This window comes from Micropterus salmoides, unplaced genomic scaffold (assembly GCF_014851395.1).
Source record: "Micropterus salmoides isolate LMB-PRFRI ecotype aquatic unplaced genomic scaffold, ASM1485139v1 Ms_hic_scaffold_8, whole genome shotgun sequence".
In the NCBI taxonomy this organism is placed as follows: Eukaryota; Metazoa; Chordata; class Actinopteri; order Centrarchiformes; family Centrarchidae; genus Micropterus; species Micropterus salmoides.
Genome location: NW_024044570.1, coordinates 4170270 through 4196187, shown reverse-complemented (window position 1 = coordinate 4196187; position 25918 = coordinate 4170270). Strand labels below are relative to the sequence as shown.

Here is a 25918-nt window from a genome sequence, read left to right as displayed (position 1 = left end):
TTTGTGACGGACAGAATTCAGGAAAGTGATTAAACCACAGAGGCATTTTATAATCAACAGTTAATATATGTAGAGAGAGAGACAGAGATCATTTAGGGATTTAAAAATAAAACTCTCACTGACAGGCTGCTGGATCAAATATGTGTCTCTATATTGATGATAGATAAAGCAAAGGCAAATTAATACAGTATAGGTTGTTGATTTTTTTTATACAAACTAAAGCTAAAACAATGACGTCAATTTATAGAAAATTAATCTGCAGTTATTTTATATTCTAGTTCAGGTGTAGAGCTTTTCACCGACATCAAACTGTTTCATTCCAATGGTTTTTAAAAAGCTGCAGAGCTGGCTGCTATTTTGAATGCAGCTTATTACTTTTACGCCCTCTGTAGTGTTCAGAGTGAACACTGCAGAGGCTGGAATCTGAAAGCTGATATTTCAACACAGCTAACGTATTCAGTTTGGTCTCAAGGTGATGCTGAATCCTTATCATTTAGATACATTCAGAAACATTATCAGTTTGTCCTCATTCATTAATTCAACCCTGTCTCCTGGAAATGTTTATATACACAACATAGCAATTCTTTTTGGAAAAGACGTAAAGCTGTTTGATACATTTTTAAAGAACATATTCAACAGTATAATGTTCGCTGACAATGTACAAACGTATTTCACTTGTTTTTCCTGCAATATCCGCTCTTAAAATCCACAATTATCCGAGTCATTAACGCAAATCTTGGGTTTTCATTTTTGCACATTGTAAATCTTCTTCATACTGTGACCAGCTACTTTTCTACAGCTCTTTTCATAAATAACAGATAAATTTGACATATTTTTATTGTAAATGTCTAATTTATATTCATGATTCTTGACTTGTTTTCTCTTACTGTGCTTATTTTAACTGTTATGCACCAAAATACCATGTTTGTTAAAACCTACTAAAACATGATTCACTTTTGTCATTTTTACATTCAGGCACTCAGGTTCAGGTTCAGAAAAGATGATGGTCGAGGTTAAATACTAATAAAGTAAACTGTGACTTGATGACCGAGATATGACACGTTAATTAACAAGGTCAGGTTGACAATTTTTCAAATCTTCTAGATTTTGGTAATGCAGCAACCCTTTTACTTACATTTTGATTATGGATCGTGCCTTTAAAGAAGGAAGGTGAACTCACGTTATGCTGTTGCAGCCCAGAGACTCAGCAGAGAAATACCTGCAATGTAAAAAGAAAACTGTAAGACAAAACAGACGGCTTCCGTTAATGTAAACTCGAGTCAATATCAAAATCATATGAATCTATAAAGGTCAAAAAAACATACCTACATCCCAAGCATTAATAAGCAGCATGTAATAGTTTAATAAATGATTTATAATGCAGTGTAGTTATAGGCATAAGGACATTTTAAGTGTTCATTAATATAAAGAATCTGTCATTATCAGCATATATATCTGTATATTTGGATAGACAGACAGCCTCCACTTATGAGTGTCCACAGTTTGCTGAGAAATACATGAATAAATTCTTATTTCTGATTAAATCTACAGTATAGAGTGATTAACCTTATGGCCAACATTTATAAGTGTATAAATGCAACATGTTCACCACATAAACATTTAAGATAAAAGGTTAAAATCAATTAAAACAGCAAATTAAACAGTACATTATTTTTAAAAGTTGTCACTTACCTTTAAGTTCTATTTCTGGGTGAACAGGAAAAGAGATTTATGACTCAGTGCTAAAAGTCACCCAGTAGAAAGATAAATACACTAAACAGACCACCTTTAAAGGGGACAAATGTTTTTATGGGAAATTATTTGGAGTCATATTTCTTTCCGTCTCACTATAAAATTGCACCTTTGGTCTCCATCAACGATGTGTTGAAGATGACACCTCTTACTGGGACTTTAATGCATCACCATGACACCGTTAGAGACTTCGCACGTCATAAAACAGCAACAAGTAAGAAACCAGAGTCAGTCTGTAGCTCCGCGTTGGATCATGTTCACTGATTTTTAACATTCCCACAAGCTAAAGAGATGCTGCTTCATTCATTTCCATCCACCTGTTGTAATTATACTCATCTTTAACACTCAGTTTGATTGTGCACAAGGATGGGAATAAAAAATATATATATATATATATATATATATATATATTTACTTAACATTTTAATTTTTAATTTAAATTAGATAAATAAAAAACATTCACTATTTGAATTCACATCATGCAGTTTACATTTGTGGCATTGGAGGGCGAAACCGTGCTGCCGGATCACCGGAGGACACGCTGCCTCTTTTTTTCCTCCAAGTTAAGAAAATCGAATATTCGCAGTTCACATAATCAGGTTGAAACTCATGTATGTTTTTAAGCACTTAAAGATGCAGTCATCACTAAAGTGTGTGTCATACAAGAGAGCCAATAAAAACTAATTGAATGGTCAAAGTTGTCATATTCCCTTTTTACACCAAAAGAAGTGCGTACTGTGGATGCAGGTTTTTTAAACACGCAATAGCACAGCAGCTATTTCTAATCTCATGCACAGTGGATGAAACATTTTTTATTCCAAAAAGGGACTTGAGAGTTTGACTCGGTCTCTTGACCAAAGACTTACTTTGGACTTGCATAAAATGACTTGTGAAGCTCTCTGGCTTGCACAAACTAAACAATATTAAAAAAACATCAACTTTGAGTAGTTTATTAACCAAGTACTTTTATACTTTTACTTGAGTAGGTTTAGTTTTTACTTTTACATGGGCAATTTTTTTATGGGAGTAATTTTACTTTAACTTAAGTAAAGATTTTCAGTACTCGATCCACCACTGCAAATGTTTGCTATCAAGAGATTTATGTATTATTTAAAAAGGCAATAAGAAAAATGGTAGTCCTCTCTTGAGCTCTGGGGTGACGACATTTTTCTATGATAATCTTTGATTTGATATGATATAGGGCTGGACAATAAAACAACAACAATAATTATCGCAATATAATTTCTTTCAATAACAATATAACAAATGTTCAATAAATATTCAATAAATGTTTGATTTTATTCACTTGAATCATACACGAATTAGGACTTAATTTTTTATTAAGATTTTTGTTGAGGAAAAAGGACTGAAAAAAAAGCTTTTACTAAATTTTACTCAAGCATGTGTGTTGATTTTATTATAATTGTTTTCAATGTTCTACCTCAGATTTGTGAAGTGATCCAGTGTTTGGCCTCAAGTGCTGACCGTAAAGACGAGTTTAAACCACAATTAACCGTCAGGTTTCTTCAACTTTCCCTCAGTAGCAAAAATCAGCCTTTAAACTCAAAACAAATAAAGATTTGATACTTATCGTGATAATTATCGATATCGAAAGCCCTAATTTGATACAGTTTTTCCAACAAATCCAAGTAAGCATGACAAAACAGCAGGTGTTTGTTTATTCGGTCAAAGTGTCTACAGCTCACAAGGCAGTTTAAAAAAAAAATGTATTTGTGCTATCTCAATACTTTTCTGATTAAGCCAGGCAATGATAAACAGGAATTAAAAATATTGCAGGTTTATTAAAAGCCGATGCAGTTTTTGTCAGATAAGACACTGATTTAAGCCTCGCCCTCAAACATCTTCTTCCTCCCGTCCATGCCAGATTTGTCTTCAATGTTTTTGCGCCAGTCACCAACGTCACGGAGTTCCTTATCCTGAAACATCAAGAGGACCAACAATCAGAGCTGGACCAGGAGGTTTCATGCAACGTATCGCATTAAGATGCAAGTACACGACGACTGGTCTGGTAATCCTGCTTTCCTTTTGGCTGAAGACCTACCTGACACTAGTTCTGCTAGTTTTAGCTTGACTTTTACTGTAAATTAGTGGGGATAGTGAGGGTTGATGGAGCAGAAAAACTGCAAAAATTGTTTTACTATGCAGCGTATTGATCATGTTTGTTGTGAAATACAAAGGAGTGATACTAATAGACCGTGCAATAATGAATGAAAAGATTAGGGAGGACTTTGTTTATAGCATACTTAACAATAAAGGCATGAAAACAGGTTTATATTATTTCCAACACTCTACAGTATGTAGAGCCTTCTCTGGATGATTTTGACATTAAAGACATAACATGATTTGTTAAGAAAGACCAAAGCTGAATCCAGACTGTGAGGAATTTAACATCAAAACCTTGGTTTTCTACTCTAATTATTGCAGGTTGATGGAAGTGGGTTCTAAAACAATTAATCTAATCAGGATGGTCAGATGTTGGAGAGAACGGACGGAGGTATAAATCCTACTAGACGGGTGAAGAAAGTAGTTTCCGTCCAAATAGGTTTATAAAACGAGGCCAGTCTCTTCTCCTCACCTCCTCTTTCACCTCCTTCTTGACCTGCTTCAGGTTGGCCCTCAGTTCCATGTTGACCGTGTGCTTGGAGCCCAGCAGAGCTTTCAGCATGGCGTCAGCGGACATACGCACTTTCCTCAGGACGGGCTTCTTGAACTTGCCCATCAGGTCCTGAACTTTGATCTTCAGGTCGTCAATCTGGAGACGGTACAGAGGCCGAGTTGGAGAATTAAGTCTGGATTTAATGAAAACATCTTCAGCACTGAATGTTTGATTGAAAGCCATCAGGAACTTCATATTTACAAACCAAGTACAGCCTAGCAAAAAAAAAAATACTTTTTTGGACCATGATCGTGCTTTTAGATAACAAAAATCTGAGACCTGACAAGTTTTCATATGAATTTTAGCAATTTTCAAACATAGCTTTGTTGGTTTGCTGATACGCTGTCATTACGCCGCGAAATGGACAGAAAGGAAAATATCCCTTTATTTGATTCTTAATGTCTTAGCAGTAAAAACTGGAGTTAAACATGTCATGTTTGTCCCGAGGTTGGGAGTGGAGAAAGTAATTAAAAACTCAATGGTTCACCTTCTGTGGAGCCGTGTGATTTTGAAACATTTTATACACATTTCCCCAAAATTCAACATGACATACTCGCTATCGTGTAATATATTTAGAAAACTCTGGTACCTCCACCAGATTTTAAAATATAAAGACATAATGTGAGTTTATGATGACGGGCCCGCTGAAGGTTTTGCAGGGATTATGTCAAGACAGGAATTACACTTGATTTCGCCGTTTCGTCCTCTGTCTATCAATACGGTATTTACACATCAGTGTATTTTGGTGAGATTCTCAATTCGTATTGGGCAACATCAAGTGAAAGTCACTTTTCGTGAACCGACCAATCACAGCCTGGAGGGGGCGGGACATTAAAAAAGTTTGACATGCTACAGCAAACTTTCGAAGTTCATTGATGCACATGAATGGTTATGATTATTGATAAGTTAGAACTTAGCTTTAGCATTTTTAATAAAAATAAAAGCATCCATCATTACTTCTGTGGCCTAGCAGCTCTGGCATTTGGCCTCAAAAGATTGACAACACCAAAGACAACGATGAAATTGGATTAAGTTGTTAAATAATATCATAAAATCTACCTCCTTGTCGCATTTATTGACTTTCATCTCCAGGTTGTATCGCTCCTCATCGCTCACGTCGATCTTGTGGTGGATCTCTCTGCACAGCTCCTGAACACAAACATCAATACCAAAATGATTCACTGTGGACCAAAAAAACATGTCTCATAATATCAACTAAATCTGATCACAGCTCTCACCGGTAGAGAGTTAAATTCCAAACATTTACATTAAATTCAGGTGGGTTTTGATTCTATTATAAACATGTTGGTTCACATTAAGACAAACTATTAGAAACACTTGCACCGTGAACCCTGTGTCATACTGAACTGTGCGTTACAGGACACACCTGCAGCTCCTGCATGCTCCTGGGCATGGACACAGGAGGACAGTTCTCAGCCATGTACCTCGCCCTCTCCTCCTCTCGCTCCCTCTCTTCATCCTCCAGCAAACCTTTGGCGATGGACAGCATCAAGCTCTGCCAGACAGCAGCCACACACAGCGTCACATATCGACGCACATTGACACAACTCCCAGCAGCAGAAGGTATTTATTTCTGACTGAAAAGTATGTGAAGAGGTTTTTGCCAGTTGCTGTGAACATTAATGTTTCAGAAACCTCTTTTCTTTTATTACTCGGTTTGGCTTTGCTTCCTGAAACGCTGTAAAACATTTTAAAGGAATCTGACCTTGAGATGATGCTTGCGACTCGAAGACATCTTTTTCCTGAGGAGTTTAAGAAAAAACTATTTGTTATGACGGATTTAAAAAAAAAAAGAAATTATTAATGAAAGAAACGTGACTTGATTCTTATTCTTAAACGTGAAATAAATATTGCAAATCCCTGGCAGTTCTTTTAACTTTGTTTCCAAAAACATTTTGGAGAGTTTTAGGACTCAATAATAAACCAAATGGTTAAAACATTGATTTATGTATCAAATATTTGCACCTATGTTTTTGTTACATGTCAGTGAGATGGGGAGTCCTCTTTTTAATACAACATCTGGTTATTTAAGTTTAAAAAGTTTGACATTTTAAAGTTTAACCTCAAGTGCTGTCGGTCCTTAATAAATAAAGAGATCTGAACATATGGAGGAATGAGACCAGAGAATTACTCACTCAGACATCTTGGAGTTTGTTTAGCTACAACGCCTGCAGAGAAACACACATTTTCACGGACAAGGCACACAGACATTATTTTCATAATTAATCAGAGAATTATCCCAGATACACAAACAGGGGAACTGGAAACTAGGTGAAGATGGGTTCAGGCTGAGGAGGAGCTGGACTGGAATGCTTCTGAAAGCTCTTTTCCGAACAGTCAGATGAAACGGGACACCAACTGTGACCATCAGCGGTCTGCCTCGAAGAAAGACCTCAAGTCTAAATTAGGACAAGGACCTAGGGTCCAGTTGTCCCCCCCTGGGCATCCCTTTCATGAAAGATCTGTCTTCTGGAAGATTACCAGGAAACACCTGATACCTCCTCTGTTGGTACAAACATCTCTGACATGACTGAGACGGTATCGTCTTCTCTGAAAATAGAGGCCGTCCAGAACAATCCAGATCAACAATCACTGCTTAGAAACGGAAAACAGAAAAAACTATTGGCTCTCCAAGTCTAAAGGTTGTTCCAACAGTGATTTTTTTTTACTCCTGTTCCCAATGAGAGTCAGACATTTACCGTAAAACTTGTCCCTTAGGCTACACCACACGTGTGGCTACACGCAGGTCTCAAGTAGAAGCATGGTCTAGTTTTTCTATAAGTTCTTTGGATGTATAAAACCTCTTAAAGCCAAACGGGTCACCTGCTTGAGCTGCTTAGATTGTGCATTCAAATATAAATGTTTCAGTCTTTGTGAATATGGACATACTAATCATCAATTCAGATTTACTGGTTTGGTAAACGAGAAAAGCCAAAATTTTTATACAAATAATATTGATAGTGGTTGAAATAAACAATTTGGTAGCAGCATATTTCACACCTTTGCTGAGCAAGAGTTTTGTGAGAAAGGAATTAAAAGCTTGCATAAACAGGAAGGGACAGTTCAGCGATTTAAGCAAATAAAAGCCCGGGCTATTAATTGAGGTTTTCTGGTAATATCGGCCAATAACGACGTAGAATCTGATCTAATATTTCTTCTTACAACACTGAGTGGATCCAGCAGAATAACAAAAAACAAAAAAGGGAGCAGATGCTGTACAAATATAAAGCACATCATCAGTTAAACTACGGATTGCCTCAAAAGAAGCACAATTAATAATTTAAAGACACACTGAACATGAAATCGAAATCCTCGGATCAACATGGATGTTGTGAAAGTTCATAAACAAAAGACATTTTTGACATTTAGCGACGTAACAAAATCAAAACGTTTATCTTTCAAATCAAACAAATAGGTGCCTTTTTCAAAACGAAACCAATTGTTGACAGTTTACAAACAACAAAGCCCACCAGCAGACCCAGGTTGTACAAAAAGACATTTAGGTAGGCTTATTGTGTTTAAATATTCAAATGATGCGATGTTGTTAATATGTTGTTGAATAACATGTTAGATTTATCATAAGTCATTTGAAATGCTTACTTATGTATTATACCCATTTACTTTAAGGTGACTTACACTGCTTTGAAATGATCAAATTAAGATTTAAAATAAATTTTTAGTGTCAGACACATAATACAGTTGTTTTAAATTAATTATCCGTATGTAGGTTTTGCTGCTTAAAAACACCTTATCCAAAACAAAATGTTACCAATTTAATATTCTTCACATAAGGAAATCTTTGTAACCTTTCAGTTAATTTAAATTATTATATATCAAATACCAGCTAGTATGTGTTTGTTGATGTAAGACTGGGAATGTGTGCAGGTATGTATTCAGGTAGCCTACGTTGATGTATACATATATTAGAGATATACTGTATACATTTATTTTTGCCTTGCTTTATCCTTTTATATGGAAGTACGTATTATTTTAATGTGATGCTACAGTGTATCATTATCAATGAATATGTATTTGTCTAAGTGTACGACCTGTTACATACATTTGATATGTCAAATACATAAAATAAAAACGAAATCACAGCTTCAGTTGAGGTTAATCCTCGGGCAAATTGAGATACATTTAGCAGTCACACGTAGAGGCTCTTTCAAGTCTCGTTCTTTCTTAAAATACAAAATGGATCTGAGATGTTTTATTGTATTAAAATGTCGGGGGAACGGGGAACAAACGGTAAAGGGGCTTTGTGTCTGCGTAGTTCTTAACTAAATTTACATTATAAACAATCTTATGCATGTATTTATAAGCTAACTGTATTGGAACATACTCAAGCTATTCCTTAATTTTCACATTTTGTGTTTTCTTGGGCTGAACATGAAGCCAAAGACACATGAACACAGCAGGTCACACTGAGGACACATTAGATCTATTTAAACAGTCTGTGTTGACACAGTGATAAACACTGGGACTACCACTTTTCCCCTTCTAGAGTCCATTTACACCAACACACACACACACACACCTGCAGCTTCACAGCCAAAATGATCAATATTCATCATATTCAGCATCCAAAAATTCCTCAGTCACCATCAATGACCTTCATCGTCCCGCCGCAACAGTTTCTAAAGAGCTGCTGTGTTTTACCGACTCGTCAGTGACAATTTAAACATCCAAACAACTTCAGAATCACTTTAAATGGCCAGATATGTGCACATGTTCGAGTAATTTAACTCCACAGTGCTCTCAATGTGCATACAGAGAACAAGCATTAACAAACAGGACAACAGCCTCAACGCAGCAGACATAAACTACAGAGTACAGTACAAACACATAAACAAAACATTTGTATAGAGCAAGACAACAGCGTAGTGAAGCATAGTGCAAAGGATGCTGTGTTTTGACGAGAGAATAAAAAACGTATTTACTGAACCGCATAACGACAGGGACAAAAAGTTTTTCTATGAATTAAATTTATGGAAATCAGCAGCAGCAGAGGGAAGGAAAAGATTTCTTACCTTTTAGCTGAGGACTGAAACAGATCGGAGCGACGGATTTGTTAAGCGGCTCGGTTTTGACATTATAAGTTGGTATTTATTGCATTTCCCGAAGGCAAGGGAAACCTCATCTTTCTGTTTATGGAAGTCGATTTTCTCACAGACCAATGGGCTCACAAGCACCTGAAATATTATATCCTGACCCCCCCTTCACCCCCAAATCTCCTCCCTGTCTGACCACTATAAACAACCCCTTCCTTCTGGATTGTTTCACTGCTTGCATTATCCAACCCCCGACCCCCAAAAGGAATCTTCTCATGAACCCGGAGGTGAAAACCAGTCAATTAGTAGTATATGACTCAATAAAACAGATTATTTTCATATACGAACACTATGAGGATGACCGTAAGAAACAAGGCTGGCCGCTGAGGCAGCTTTTCGATGAAGGAAACCAGCGAGCAGCAGTGATGAAAGTTGAGGGGAGAGCAGGTGGGAGTGCAGTTTCAAGACGGTCATTTAAGACACACTAAGTGGATGCCATTAAGAAGCTGTTAACAGGAGCTGGGCAGCGAGAGGAGTGAAGAGGCAGATGGGAAAATCTCTGAACTCAAGATCACACAGGATTTGCCGTGCAGAAAGAAAAACTGAAAAAAGGGGGAAGAAGTGAAAAGAGCAGAAATACGATAATATAAAAAAGGTCAGCAGTAATATCTGATGCCAATGACAGCAGCAAGGCATCTGAAGCCAAACTGAACTTCGGATATAGGTGGAAATACAATAATTAGTGGTAGTAAATACTGTCCTAATGATTGTAATAAATCTGTTTGTTTGTTTTAATTATATGTACAGTTGCTTAATTTTAAGTTGCACAAACAATGCAGAAAGTTGCCAGACTATTAATGGTAAGAACATAAATTAATAAGTATACAAGCAAATAAATGAAAAAAAGCAAATCCATTCAAGTGTTTGTCATTTATCCAGTTAAAAGATGAATGAATTCCCAATATTTGATTAAAATGAACCCTAACTAAGCAGGAGATAACTTTGTGTTTTAGTGTTAACTTTACACAGTAAAGATCCAAATGTTTGCAGTTATTGTTATTAATAATAAATAAATAAATAAATAAATATGCTACCCCCCGAAATACTAATGTATTCCCTAAAGACGTGAAAGCAGAACAGCCTTTGCTCTGGTGTTTCCCTGAGTCAAACAGGGGGGTCGGGCTGAGGGGTGGCGACAGACAAACTGCACCATGTGAAGCCACAAACACACAAGTGATAAGTGAAAGACCTGGCGACCACAAACACGTCTATTACAGGTCATCGGCTTCAATAGGAGTAAAAATAGTTTTATTCTAGCGTGTGCTTATTGTTCATGTACCAGGAGTCTGTAGCACAACAGCTACCTAACGTGTCTAGCTAATTTGGTGGGTGGTTTTTAATGGCAACAGCTTAAAGAAATGTAAACTTATACGGACAAAAGGTACTAAAGACATCTGCGCATTACTTTTATATCCCATTCTAAATTTATAGGCATTAATATGGAGTTGGTTATAATAGCTTCCACTCTTCTGTAAAAGGTGTTCAACAATATAATCCTGGCAAACGACCCCACAGAGGTTAAATCAGTGCTTCCTTACCAGTCAGTCAGAACTGAAGAAGTCTCTTGGATGAAGGACAAAACGTCTTCTAGTATCTTCAACCAAGTCCAGCTGCCCTTGACTTTAACCTTCTTTGGATAACTATGACCTGGATGGCTGAGACCTTCACAGACAAAGTTAGATTTCACTGATTCCCATTCATATTTTACGATGCCACAAATTATACCCAGCTACGTAAAAGCCTGAAAAGCAGCAGCTTTCAGAAAAAGTGACAAAGAGTAGTTATTTGGGTGTTTTCGTACAGACCGGAAGGTGTTGACAGCCCCCCCGAAGCCCCCCTACCCTTAACATCAGAAATGTTTGTACCTAAACCTAAGACGGCCACTTTATGCGTGTCGACCGGCTATGCGTAGCCTCCTTTGCGTTTGGTGTCAAATCTACGCTTTGTCACGCTGTTTGAAAGCGTCGGTAATGAGAACGCGCTGCAAAAGCCGGCAGTTAGAACAGAAGCACAGAGAGTCGTCTCGTCTTGTCGCATTGGCGGGTAACCGAATTGGTCGCAAATTTTTGATCTGAACTGGCTTTAACAGACAAAGTTTGGACACCTTTGAAAAGACCTTAAGTCAGTCGTACTGACTTTGAGTATTCTGCCTTGTACTTTTACTACTTTTTCCTGCAGGAGTCATTTGGTAAGTCAACACCAAAAACAACTGTTAAGTACATCCTTTTCTTTAATATTTCAACAGTACAAATTAAATCTCGACTTAAGAAACATGACATGAGAAACACATCGCTTCACATTTCTGAGTATCATATTCATTGAGAACATTCTGGGCCACTGAGAAATCACCTGAGAGAACGAGTTAGAAAACCTATTCAGTTCGATATCGTGCCTTTGACTCGGGAGCATTTACAACGAGGGATGAACCAAAATATGCGAATCCTCTGCCTACTACAGTGCCTCGTGTTGACAAACATATCCTCTTCTTCAGTCTCATCACCCTCCTGCATTAGTAAAACACCGGAACTGTACACGAATGACTAGCAAATATATTACAGCAAGGACCACTTTACACAAATGTCATTTTCATACTTTTTTTGCTCAAAAGAAAACATCAAAAAATATTCAAGATTTTACATACATGTATATCGAGAGAAGTTAAAATCAGACAAAGTGTGCAAATGTCACCGTACGGTCACGAGACGACTCCAAATGAAGGCACCATACTTCCTCTCCCACCACACCGCTCACATGACGACTTAACTGTGCTGCTGGGGGGCAACAAATATCAAAATAAACAAATGCATCTAAAAACAGATGTCACTCATGTTGCCATTTCAAGACAAATCAAATCAATATTTGCATGATCTTTAGGGACAGAAGGTTTTTGCCATGCGCTCGTTTTAGCCTGATTTGTCTGAATTAGAGCTCCAACGATTCGTCGATTCATCGATAAGTTCTCATTAAATTAATTGCCAACTATTTCGATAATCGATTCGAGTCCTTTTTTAAAAAGAATCACCAAATCATCCGAGCTCAGCTTCTCAAATGTGAATATTTTCTGGTCTCTTTCCTCCTCTATGACAGCAAAAGAAAACATTTGAGGACATCACCTTGGGCTTTGGGAAACACTGAATGCCGTTTTTCACAATCTCCTGGACCTAAAAACTAATCGACTGATTAAGAAAATAATCGACAGATTAATCCAATATGAAAATAGCCGTTAGTTGCAGCACCAATAGGTAATAAACTTAATTAGAATAAAAGTGTCTCAATTTATTGAATAATTCAAGAGAAAAATCCTAGTGTTGGTTTGTCGGGTCCAGTTTTGATGAAACCGCTTCAAAATTCAGAGCGTGACGCGTTTTATATGAGGGATCTAAAGCAATTTACCTAAACAATGTTTTGACGACACAGCTTCAATTTTAAGATCACGATGAGCTCCGACCAAGGGGGAAATTTTCTTCTTTAACAGGACAAAAACAGTTTCAATCATCACCAACATTTTAACCACTAACCTGAACCAAAGATTTAGCTGCTTAATTGAACCGTTACCTAGTCTAGTTCTGGTTTAGTAACAAATTAAGAGCAGAAGTGTCTCTACTGAACAAATATGGTTCAAGGGTAAAAATCCAACAATGGGCTAATGTGTGTCTCGGTGTGTGTTTTATACTTTTAGCTCTGACAACAGAGCTTCTGGGTTTTATACTAGAGGTGGTTAATTGATAGAACGGGAACCAAAATCCTAACGACTAAACTGGACCTGAACCAAACATGTAGCGTTTGGTAACCCAACCCTTTCGCAGAACCAACCTGGCCTGAACCATTTGATTTTGGAACCGCCTTCTGTAACTGGTGTGGATCATGTTGGCACTGGTATCTAAACAAACTTAAGCTGGACACATTTTCAGGTTCCTCGGGGAAAAAAAACCCCGATTAGTCAGTTTCCTACTAATTTGCGAGGAAATGAAAAACTCAAGAGTGAGAACACTACGATCGTCTTATTGCCAATATCTGGTTCAGTGACACAGCTCTCACCTGGACAAACGTCATAAAGCAGATGAGGAAATGCTGCTCACATATAATCTGGTGTGAAATCTTATTATTATTGAATTATTACAACATCTATCTGGGATGCAGTGGTCTTTCTATACAAAAAACAGCACCATGGCTTCTGTGGAGGAACATCGTTGTGTGTAATTCAGGGCACAAATCAAAAGTGATCAAATAATTAGTTGTCTCTCGCATATATTTTCCAAAATAAGATCCCATGGAGTAGAAAGGAGGGACCGTCTATTAGTTGATTAATCAATTAGACGAAAATTAAATCCGCAAGAATTTTCGTAATCAATTCATCTTTACGGCATTTGTTAAAAGCAGAAATATTAAACAATGTGAGGATTTGCTGCTTTTTTGTTTTATTATGACTGTAAGCTGAATATTGTGGGTCACCTGAGAGAGAGATCTGAAGAGCCATATGGACTAGAGCTGCGACAATTAATCAAATTATCTATTAGTTGTCAACTTTAAAATTAATCAGCAACCATTTTTACAATCGATTAATTGGTTTGAGTCATTTTTTTTAAAGAAAATTTCTCTGATTCCAGCATCTTAAATGTAGATCTTTTCTGGTTTCTTTTCTCCTCTTTGACAGTAAACCGGAAACCATTTAAGGATGTCTTCTTGGGCTTTAGGAAACGGTAATGGTCATATTTTATAACTTTCTGACATTTTATAGACAAAACAACTAATCAAGAAAATAATCCACAATGAAAATAATCATAACTTGCAGCCCTAATATAGACAGTTCATCGAAAAATACTCCACAGATTCCACGATAATGAACAAAGTCATTAGTCTCAGCCTTAGCTGGCAGTGGTCAAATTGTTCTTGGGTAAATTTATGTGGGACCAAAATAAAGTAATAGGGGGACAAAAGTACAAGAAATTGAAAAAAGAATCATATTGAGAATAAACACACAGTCCTATACATTAATTAATAAAATAATGTAAACTGAGGTTAACAGGGAAATCACATCGGGTGAACCATGTAAACACATTTTATTAAACCATTACTTAAATCTGGTTATTCTAATGAGCATGTAAACGTGGCAACCGTCAGACTCGCAGCAATACTCCCAAAATAATAATTAAAAACAATATTAAAATAATAAAAGGCAATACCTTGCATTTTTGGACAACCCCGTGAGTAGTGCAAATCATCTTTTGCAGTGAAAACCCTGAATCGCAGTACAGTGGCACTGATTCACTAATACTGACAATCACCCAGCTTCACTGCGCACACTGAAGTTCAAATTCACAACACAGCCACAGTCTGAGCACCAACCGAAGAGATTTAACCAAACAAACCGTGGCTGAAAAATGGGCGTAGAGTCTTCCTCACAGAGGACAGGCTGGCCCGTTCATCTTCCTTTTAAGTATGACCTTGGAAAACACACATACAGAAAGAAAAACAGCGTGAAAAGGTCCCAAACAACAGACTCGGGTTAAAACATGTCCGTGTGCAAAGTTCCCTCTTGCAATAGAAGCAGATTAATCAGTAATGTAATCCAGTCAGTGGTGTTAAATCCAATGGTGACAACTCACGAGAACGTCCTCCGATCATCAGAGCATGAGCAGCAGAGGCGCAGCTTTGTTTTGTTTTTACCCACCAACAAAGGTTAGTACGTTCAAACAACCATTTTACCAGCAAAATAGATTTTTAGGGGAAAAAAACAAAAGCTCCAAACAAACGGTGTCAGACCTTAGTCGATATGAAACAGATTGAGGTTCCAACTTGGCATCATATTTCTGAAACGCATCTCAAGCGATTTCACGTTCACATTAGAAATGAGATTTTATCTGTGAGGGAGGTGAAACCGCTTTTAAAAACAGAATTCAGCCTCCGCAGCAATTCTCTACCTTCACAATGTAGTGCGACTTTTACTTCCGGTCAACTCCACAGTAACGTTAGCGCCGCTTCTAACCTTACTTCACTTTTGTTAGTAGTATTTACTGTTTGTTTTTATATAGTGGTTTTTTTTGTCATTTTGATATCCACGTAGAGAACATAACCGTCAATGTAGAACCAACATTGATTTTTACATTTTAAATAGATAATGTTACGTCGCTCTGGCTCTTTTTTACACTCTTGGAAAAGCTGCCAAAAATGAAAATGACTGATATATACCTATATATACACGCACACGCGTATACCTTCCTGCGAAAGAGAGCGTATAAGGCCCCATCCAAACTACTCCATTTTTGTTTAAAAAACGAACACGATCTCCGTCCACACCAGCGTTTTAGCTGTGTATCACAGCTGATCACATCTAAAACGACTGAGACTGTTACTGAATGGAACACGGGAGTTAAGAGAGACTGTGGCGGTGGAAAACAAACTGGGAGTCGTCGCAAAGTAAACGGTGACAAGCAGAATACAAACGTAGGCTATAAGTGTTATTTGCACGGTACAGAACATTATCATAGAAATACCAAATCAAAAACTCTGTCAGTTGCATCATGTTTCTGTTTTGCATGACTTATGAGACCCAATCAGAGAGCCAAACGTGAGCTTCTGCGTCACCGTTTCTAAAGCCCTCCGTTTTTGCCCGTCAGCACTAAAAGCGTTTTCAAACTTCTCCGTTTTAAGTCTTCCTTTGCGCCGTTTTAGTTTGGACGGGAGGTGCAAAACGAAAAAGTAGCAGTGGGGATGGGGCCTAAGAAAAGAGCGGCAGCGACCCAACATTAACGAAGTTGTGAAATTACAAAAATTTAAATGACTAAAATATTGATTATAGCCGTATTAAGGATACGAGGTGATGTGGAACGTGAGTATTAGCCTAAAGTGTTCACCTGTGGACGGACAGCTGGAACACACTTTGGCATGTCATACTTCATTTCTAAACATTTAGTGCCAACTGGAGCATTTTTGTGCATCAAGAAACAAATACCTCCCTCCCAAAAACCCTGCATTGGTCAGGCTGATCAACCAAGTTTCCATATGAGCTTTCCAATTTCACTCGTCTATCACACATTGGCCTGCTGCACAGAGCCTTCCAGCCCTTTTGGACATATAACCCAACCCCGTGTGGTATACACACACACACACACACACACACACACACACACACACACACACACACACACACTGCTCACCAAGATGCATTTTAGTGCCAGTTGTGAACGGGAGCTAATCTAACGAGTAATATCCCACCCTGAACTGGAATGACATCAATAATCTCCTGAGATCTCCCATTATGAAATTCCCCTGATAGAAAACACCACCACGACTGCATGGCACAGAACTGAAGCAGGACTATATCAACTACACAGCCAACACTATTACATCGTTATACCAAGAAGCTGTTTACATTACAGTGAAGTCTATTGCGTCTCCTGTTCGGTGAGGGGGAGGGGCATAATGACAGCCAGGTCACATTTACAGGTTCATAGGAGGAAATACACCAAACTTTTACAACCACTGAACTCAAGAGGAGACAATAATATCCAGTTGACCAGTCTACAGGGGAAAGTACAGCTGCCCTTGGTTGTCTTTAGGAAAATATGTAATACCACGGGAGGATGGAGGAATAAAGAGAGCCTTGAGCAGAAGCCAAGCATGTTGGGAAACCGAGTCAGGTCCACGCCACTTTGCGCGAGATGGCCTGTTTGAAGCACTCTGGGTCGACGTTGCCTCCGGGCCGCAGAGCCCTTTCCAGGCTCACCAGCACGTTTTGGTGGCATTCTCTGATGTTGACCGGGTATTTGGCCCTCAGTATTTCGTAGGCGGCGATTAGCCTCATGTTCTGTTTCACCATCAAGTACTGGATGATACACGTCGGCGCCAGCGAGAAACCGTCCCGACAGTGGACCAAGACGCGCTTCCTCTTCTCGGTGGAGGCGTTGATGCACTCGTTGATGTCCTCGAAGCAGCGCTGTTTCAGGGCCGGGCCGTCGCCCAGAGCGTCCGGCACGTCTCCGATGTCCACCTTGAGGCGGGACCAGCTGTGGCGGGTGCCACGAGAGCAGGTGCACGGTATGAGGTTGAGGCTTGGGCCCGGTTCTCCCGGCACACTGCTCATGTCGATGATGCTGTCGATGTTGTTGCGGCACAGGGTGCGCCCGTTATACGCTGCATTCAGGTTGCCAACATAGATGTAGTCTGTCACCTTAGAGATGACGGGTTCAGAATATTGGAAGTGTTCAGGGCCACTGGGTTTGGGCTCAGGCGTATCTGGGCCCCTGGCACCGGCCGGCCCTGTGGCGGCTCTCCTGCTGTAGTTACGCAGCTTCTTGGAGCCCGAGCGGGATGGAGGGTTGGAGTCGGACTCAGAGCTGCTGTTCCAGGGCGGAGAGAAGAGAGAGAAGCGGCTGGAGGATTTGCTCTTGTTGAGGATCTCCACTGGGCTGGACAGGGCGGAGGTGGACGCCGCGGTGGAAGCCGAGGCGCAGAATAAAGACGCTCGCTCCAGAGAACCTGTGCTGCTTGCAGCTCCTGCACTGTGTGCCTGCTCCATCTGCAACACACACACACGTGATCGACTGACTTTTTAAATGACCAAGGAGTCAAGATGTCAAGTTCTTTTGTGAATCTGAATATGACCCACTTTTGTATACTTTTAGGAGCATGAAGCGAGCTCCTAAGTAATTATAACTGATATAGGGAATGAGGATCTAACACACAAAGTACATGCTCAAATAAGCTCAAATAATAATTTAAATAAATGACATGGGCATGTATTATTACCATCACACCACTAGGGCTGGCCATAAATGTTGTTGCGGTAAAGATTTTCATATGATTTGATATTTACCATTCAAGCTAAAGGCTGAGTGAAAGAACATGACAAACAGTGGACCACAACTATAAATCTGAGGTAATCAATTATAATAAAAAAAACATTTCAACAAATATGCACGTGTAAAAAACAATAAGTACTAATTCTTTTATGATTTACATTTTTTGAACATTTGTTTTATTGATGTTGAGGAAAATTATTATTGTGATAATCATCATTATTGTTTTATTGCCCCATTATTTTTATCACCCCACCTCCCCACGAGAAATAATGATTGTGTAGTTTTTAAAAGTCTCCTATGACCCCATCTAGGGATGCACCGAATGTTCTGCCACCTAAATTAAATCGGCTGAAAATAGCAAAAAAAAAAACAAACAAAAAAAACAAACACTTTCGGTGTTCGGCCTAATAAGTCAAAAGACCGAATAAATTTTACCGAACAATTACGCTGACATGTCGGCAGTGTGGAAGCATTTTAAAGTGTCCGAAAAAGACTCAAAAATCGCCATTTGTGGATACTGTTCGGCTTAATCGTCTCCCAGCACATCCACTCCAACAAACAGTCTGCTTTGATTGTTCCTGTCACTCGTTTGTGAGAAGGCGATTAAGCTAGCGGCACCTACATTTGGAGTGCACACGTGTTCAAGCCTTTATGGTAAATCCACTGAAACAGACCAGTGAGAGCTAACAGGCATGTAAATGGACACATGCAATTTACTTTACCTCTTGGGCCTCTGACCCACCCACCATAGTCTCTCCAAATCCTGTGGGAAACACTTAACAAAAAGCACATTTTGACTAATTTATGCAGTGGTAAACAAAATATGGCAAAAATGTAATTTGGAAAAATTTTTTCATTATATTCGGTTTCAGCTTCGGCCAGAAATTCTCTTTTCGGTGCATCCCTAACCCTACCTATGTAATTCTGCCACAACTCTTCACCTGAAGCAAGAAGACCTTCTAGTCAGCAAGGTAAACACAAACGTACTAAGATTGTAAACCTTTCTGTAAACGTCTTTTAATTTCAGTAACTTGTTTTGCTTGGTCCTACATCATGAAGACGGAGCTCAGCAGCAGATGTATGTTTGGAAGCACCTGAGCTTTGAGGTTGTTTTTCCACTCCTGCGTCTCCAGAGCTTTGAAGCGTCCGCTGCTGTCGGAGGAGACCGACATGCAGAGGGGCCGGTGAGCTCTGGGGGGGAGCTGGGGGGTGAGGGCCACGGGGACGGCCCTTGCATCGGCGTGCTCGCTCCTACTCATCATCAGATTTGGACAGGAGCCTGGGTCACACATGTCAGAGATCAACAGCATTTTAACAAAACATCTTCACACTGGTTGATCAGATTTAATTGTCTTAGTTACATGCGGTATATAAACCTAGCTTGTTAGGGAGGAAAATAAGTTTTGCAAAAACCTGGAAAAGAGCTGTAAAAATGTGCATACATGGTTGATTTTTTGTTAACAAATCCTGATAATGTGTCATTTACAACGGCACTTGGCTGGACCTGCCTTTACAAACTCTTACTGCACATTCAGAAACAATAGCTTATACCTAAATCATGTGTGGTAAAGCTGATAAAATCTCACAATCTAATATGAAAAATCAGACTGCGTGTAGTCAATTTGACTTCCAGCTTATACAGCGTACTAACCTCGACAACCCAGCTTTACTCTAACATTAATATAGCTCTCCTTATTTGCTAGGCTCCTTACATGCTTGCTAATGACTTTTATGAAGGTGGGTCGCCAACATTGACAGCGCTGTGTTGGAGAGATTTGTGCAGCGCAGCTCTGCTATGAAATACAATTTTAAATACGCCTACTAAAAAAATAAATAATATAAAAATGATAATCAATATGTGGCAGTCAGTGTTGACATTGTGGTGGGCTGCCACAAAATAAATCAATGTATGGGAAACCCTAAACATGGTGGCGCAACATGGGGACTTCCATGTAAAGGTACCTGTATGTAGATAGAAATGTCTCATTCTAAAAGGTAGTAAAAACATAACGGTTCATTATGTAAGGTCTTTATACACCACTGAAAACATAGTTATGGATCTTTTATTGCATTTCTGTCAATAGAGCCTATTTCCCATTTTTGCTGAGCATAAGTTTTGTGTTAAAGGAATTAAAGACCCAAATACAGGCAGGGTGAGTTGAGTGATTGAAGCAAATAAAAGCCTGGGCTATTAATTGGAAGTTTTACAGTATTAGAAAAACCCACTTATACTTATGAAAGTTATTCCGTGACCTTGTAAACAACAGTTTGAGAAAAACATTTTTACTCAAGGTCCAAGAAAACACTTTTCCCATTGAAATGGTTAGAAGAATATTTCTGGATTTTGGAAATATCTAGGTCTCTTTCAGAAAAACAGATGCTCTGTTACTGCTACACATGAGGTACAATCCAGAAAGGTGACATGTCCTTCATAATCATTCTTTCATGATCTGTCATAGTAAAGCATTTTGAATTGAGAGGCCTCAGCTGATGCTGCACCAAACAGCTTCATCCCTACAGTCTCAGTCCTAGCTAAAAAGGTAACCATAGGATGTAATAACCCTTCCAGAGGACAAAATGCAGTTTACAGCTGTTCATTTCACCTACCAGCACATTCTGAGCGGGTGATGGACTGAATCTGCAGTGTGTTCTGAGGTTTCAACAGGCTGTGAAGAGTCCTCACTATACCTGTAGATGAGAGGTCACCTTGCAGTAAGCTTGACAAAATATTTACCATGCACAGCTTTGGAGAGGACTTGAAATAACACCGGTCTTACCGATCCTTCCATTCTGCTTGCAGAGCACCTTTTTATCCAGTAGTTTGTGCGCACTCAGGTCTTTGTTCCACTCTTCCTCGGCTTCCATGTTCCGCCTCCTGCTGACATAGAGGCACAAAAACCCGGCACAGGTGACCCGTCATCTTCGGCAAGCCGGGCAACACTTCAGCTCCTTCGGACGGACATTGCTTCAGCAGCCTACCGGCGTGGCGCTACTAGCATCGCCAGCTAAGTTAGCTGCTAACGGCAGGCTAACTTAGCCAATCAGCCTGCTAGCTCAGTGTGTGTGAGTCATGGCGCTAACCGTCGGTTATTTCTGCCCCGAGGGGGGAAGTAAGTCCGCAACAAACTAAAGCATCCACACTGGAAAGCAGGGCTAACATGACGACGGAAGTGGTTATCGCTAATAAAAAATAAAATAAAGCAAAACGCTGCTGAACGTTAGCGAGCTAACCGCCGCTAGTTAGCGTTAACTAACGTTACTGTCTGCGGCTCATTGCGCATAAACATCCACTACCGCGGCGTCTTGTGGTCGTCAGCCGCCACACAACACGACCTACATCACAAATGTGATCATTAACGCGGAGCTGCAGTGACTGACTAGCTGGCTGGCTACCAAACAGCCGAGCCGAGCCGAGCCGAGCAGCAGCATCAGCGCGAGCCCGACCCCCTGCCGCGCGGTCTCTAATGCGGTCTGAGTGCGGAGGACTTTTATTCCCTGAGCAGCGCCTTCCAGGTTAAGATACAGTCTATGGTTAAACCTCCTCTATATCAACCAAAACGTGCAGGTAATGAATTCATAAAATGAGATGAAGGTTATTTGAAGGTTATAGCTTGTGAGGCAGGATTTTTTCAGAGGAGAACTGCTAAGGAGTCTGTTGTCAATACTTGCAATATGTCTGCTCAATACAAACCGGAGTATTGCACATGTAAATATGTTCCTTCTCTGCAAATTGTTGTATTATTTTTCTCTATTCTTTTATTTTTCTTATATAACATGCATTTGTTTATTCCATACTTATTTCTACATTTATTTATGTCAACTGTATGTTTGTCTGCGTGTAGCACCTTATCACTAAAAAAACAAATTCCTCTTATGTGTAGAACACTACTTGGCAATAAAGCTCCTTCTGATTGTGATTCTGGGGATCGCTTGAGAAAAACACCGGCACCTCTCAAACAAAGTCTACTTTACTGTCAACCAAAACTTCGGTGCAGTCACTAGTTTTATGGATGTTTGCAGTGGTGGAAATAAGTAGGCTTATATTTACTCAAGCACTGTAGGCCTACTGAAGTACACCTTTGAGGTACTTGTACTTTACTTTACAGCTGTAGTGAGGGAAATATTCTGCATTGTTCTGCACTACACACACTTATAGTTACATTTCAGATTACAAAGATAAGTGAATGTTTGAAAAACCAGCCACATTTGTGCATCAGAACTTTGGTTTCCGTCTCTCCTTTCCCATTAATCATCTCAAGACCCCTCAGATTTATCTGGTAACCCTTTGGAGGGGCCCGATATTTCTTATTAGTACAATATTAAATGCAGGACTTTAAGTTGTAATGGACTAGTTTGTTACATCCAGCCAGGAAATACTTAATCTGTCACAAAACTCAAATTCACATTACAGTGAAATGAATAAAAGCAGGAACACATATGAGAAACAAAATCAATAAATGTTTGGTATTTTTATACCTAATGTTGAGGAAGCTAGAGAGATTGACATTTACTTCAGAGTTTGAAACTGTAACTAGAAATAGTTGATACTTGATTATTTGCCAAACTGCATCAGAACAATGTAGCTAGATTACATGTAAAGCTCAGCCATGTGAGAGAACAGTATAATAACTGGACATGCATATTAACTTAAATCTGTACAAAAACAAAGAATAACTCTGATATAATGACCATTAGATGTGTTCTCCACCTGTTCAAAACAGCTGTAACATGGAACATTATACATCTAGCGTTATTTTTTAGTATTATTTTCCATTTTCCCCTCTCACCCCTCGAGAGAAAATCCATTTTGCTTTACATCATTAACAGTTTCAATATATGCTTTTAATCTTTAAAGAACAATTTGACCAGCAATTAAGTCACATATTTATGTCTAAAGCTCAAAATATAACTCACAACATGTCAAAGCATCACAGTTTTTTTAAATGCACTCACCGTGTGTGTGTGTGTGTGTGTGGAGCTGGTTGTTCGGCTGTGTGTCAGCAGACCGACTGAAGCAGCGGCAGAAAACAATTATCTGGAAGCTGATCTGGAGAACGGTGAGGGGTTTTTTTTCTCTTCTGTTTCTTCTTCTTGTGTTTAATTGGATGGCTGCGCCTCTCTCCAGGTATCCTGGTAACCCACCGACCTGCTGATGTCACTGCTCTCCATAATGAAGTGTGAGTGTATCTAGCTGCCTTTGTCAATAACCAGGCAGGAAAATTCACAGGAGATAAGAGCGACAATGAAGGCCACGTCTGGTCATGATGTGATTTAAGGTGCCGGGGACACACTCAGCTTCTCAGTCTCAGGTTATTATCACAGATTACAGTGTCATTACCTCAACGTATTTTCTTTCTACTTTTACAAAAATTACATATATGTTTTTAGTTTTGTCAGATTCCCTTTAGTTAAAGCAAAAACAGGACGATGCTGGTGTGTTTTTATAGACTTGATAAGATACTTTACTGTAGACCAGAGTTCTTTTAATTTTTTCCCAATCTTCCTTCCCTACAGACACACTATTAACAGTGTTAATAAGGTATTTTAAGTCGATATTGTTCAATGAATAAATCTTCGGATTGTAACACATTTAAAGCTGGGGTAGGCAACTTTGGAGAAACTAGCAAGAGGCAGCTAGACTTTGTGTGAGTGCACGAGCTGAGTGTGTGCAGGTAAGTAGGCCAGCCAATCATGCTGTGGGGATCATTGGCGGCCTTAGCTGTTTTTCACCTGTTTCAATTGAAATGGCCCTGACTGACACACAATAATTTAAATATTCACACACCCTTAAAATAAACTTCTTATGTCATTTAATGTGTAGAGGTATGGACGCCAAATACAATCTTAGACTGATAACCAATGAATCTGTCATTTTTAAAATGAATGTGTAAATTAAAGGGGAGGTCATGTACCCGTTAGAATCTTCTTAGTTGTTAATGAAGGGTTTTTTTTAATGAAGGGATCAGGGTTTAGGGTACATTCAGAATGGACTAAGTCTGGTAGTCTTCTCTTCGATCACTTGGCTGTTTGTGGAACGCTGCTAGCTACTAGGTTTTTGGCACAAGTTGTGGATAAGGCGATGCTGATTGATGTACATTAGCTGTGAAAGACATCAAGCCTAAAAACACATCTTACGGTGTATAGCATGTCAGAACTGGATGTGTTCAGAGCTGCATGGGTGGGCGGGATATTTGCATTTCAAAGAGACTCCCTGAGCTCTTTAGTTCATCAGCGTTGGACCTTCAGTGACCTGCCGCCTCCTTGAATCCCCCCTGTGATATTAATAACACCTGCCTGAGTTAACAGGAGCATCACCAAACCAGAAAGTGTAACATGCACTAAACAGCAGAAAACAGCAAAACCTGTTAAAGAGCATAACAAGAGAGGAAGTCCTGAAGGTGGCGCCAGAGGGAAGAAGAGTTTATCCTATATTTTCATTTTCTGCTGCTTTATACTTCACTACATTTTAGAGGGAAATATTGTACTTTTTACTCCACATTTTCTTTGCAGATTCAGATTAATAATATAAAATGAAAACAATTTAACAACATTTTTTTTAGTCATTATAACTTCCTCAAGCTGGAAACCAGGTGGGCTTTAAGAGGTTTTATACATCCGGAGAACTTCTATAAAAACCAGACCAGGCCTCTAATTTGGGAATTGACTTTAAAGAAACCTACAAAACTTGTTTTTTGTAAATCCTCAATTGTCATCTACAAATTGTTACTGAACTTAAAACATGTCAACTCTTAATATTGGATTGGAACCTCGGTCTCCTGAGTTTGCTTGATACACAGATTTTGTATTTTATAGCGTTTGTTTCTTGTGAGATCAGTCTGATTAGGTTCATGAAACCTTTTCTATTTTCTGTTCCGTTCTGACTCTGACTCCTTCATCCCTGCAACAGCAGCCATCGTCGCTGAACAGATGAAGAAAAGAGCACTTGGGTTAATTCTGCAAAAGCACTAAACAACAAAACTGATCACCTCTGGAGATTGTCTTGATTTAATTAAATTTTTTTCTGAGTGTGTCCCTTGGTTACATGGTTATTCTCTCCTCCAGGTAAACTGTGATCGCATCAGGTGCCTACAGAGTAGAAACCAAAGCCCTCAGGTTCCTCCTGGTTTGTTTGAGTGCAGAGCTCAGGGACTGTGTAATGAAGAGGAGTCTGGTCTCTGGAGGTCTGAAACAGCAGGAAGACACACCTGCAGACCTCAGCTTGATTGATTTCAAGTCTCATTTTAAACCTTCATCTATCTGGGGAAAGATGAGTAAACGCAGCGCGCAGCTCCAAACTCAGAACCTGCTAACGAATCAGCAGCTGGGGATCCAGTGCCTTGCTAAAAGGCACCTCCTAAGTGGGGGATAAGTGGTGGCGTAGACCCCCTCCTCTGTTAAGCGACAGCTTCTCAGCCTGGGTGTAGATGGCTTCCTTGACACCTCTTTCAAACCATCCATCTTCTCTGTCTAAAATGTGCACCTGGTGGTCCTCAAACGAGTGTCCTCTGTCCTTCAGATGTAAGTAGACTACAGAGTCTTGACCTGAGGAGTTGGCC

The 25918-nt window shown here is 39.3% G+C and overlaps 2 protein-coding genes across 2 annotated transcripts; both read right to left on the bottom strand.

The window, feature by feature from the left end:
* Positions 1-3402: 3402 nt before the first annotated feature.
* LOC119893214 (troponin I, fast skeletal muscle-like) lies at positions 3403-9603 on the bottom strand. Its single transcript, XM_038705213.1, has 7 exons — positions 9481-9603; positions 6586-6618; positions 6156-6192; positions 5817-5945; positions 5489-5578; positions 4349-4525; positions 3403-3689 (listed from the first exon to the last, which is right to left on the bottom strand). Exons 2-7 carry the CDS (start codon positions 6591-6593, stop codon positions 3594-3596), a joined length of 537 nt encoding a protein of 178 aa, XP_038561141.1. The 5' UTR covers positions 6594-6618; positions 9481-9603; the 3' UTR covers positions 3403-3593.
* A 4837-nt stretch (positions 9604-14440) lies between these two features.
* LOC119893213 lies at positions 14441-21819 on the bottom strand. The gene is made up of 4 exons (XM_038705211.1): positions 21140-21819; positions 20970-21050; positions 19457-19641; positions 14441-18079 (listed from the first exon to the last, which is right to left on the bottom strand). Exons 1-4 carry the CDS (start codon positions 21225-21227, stop codon positions 17198-17200), a joined length of 1236 nt encoding a protein of 411 aa, XP_038561139.1. The 5' UTR covers positions 21228-21819; the 3' UTR covers positions 14441-17197.
* Positions 21820-25918: the final 4099 nt, after the last annotated feature.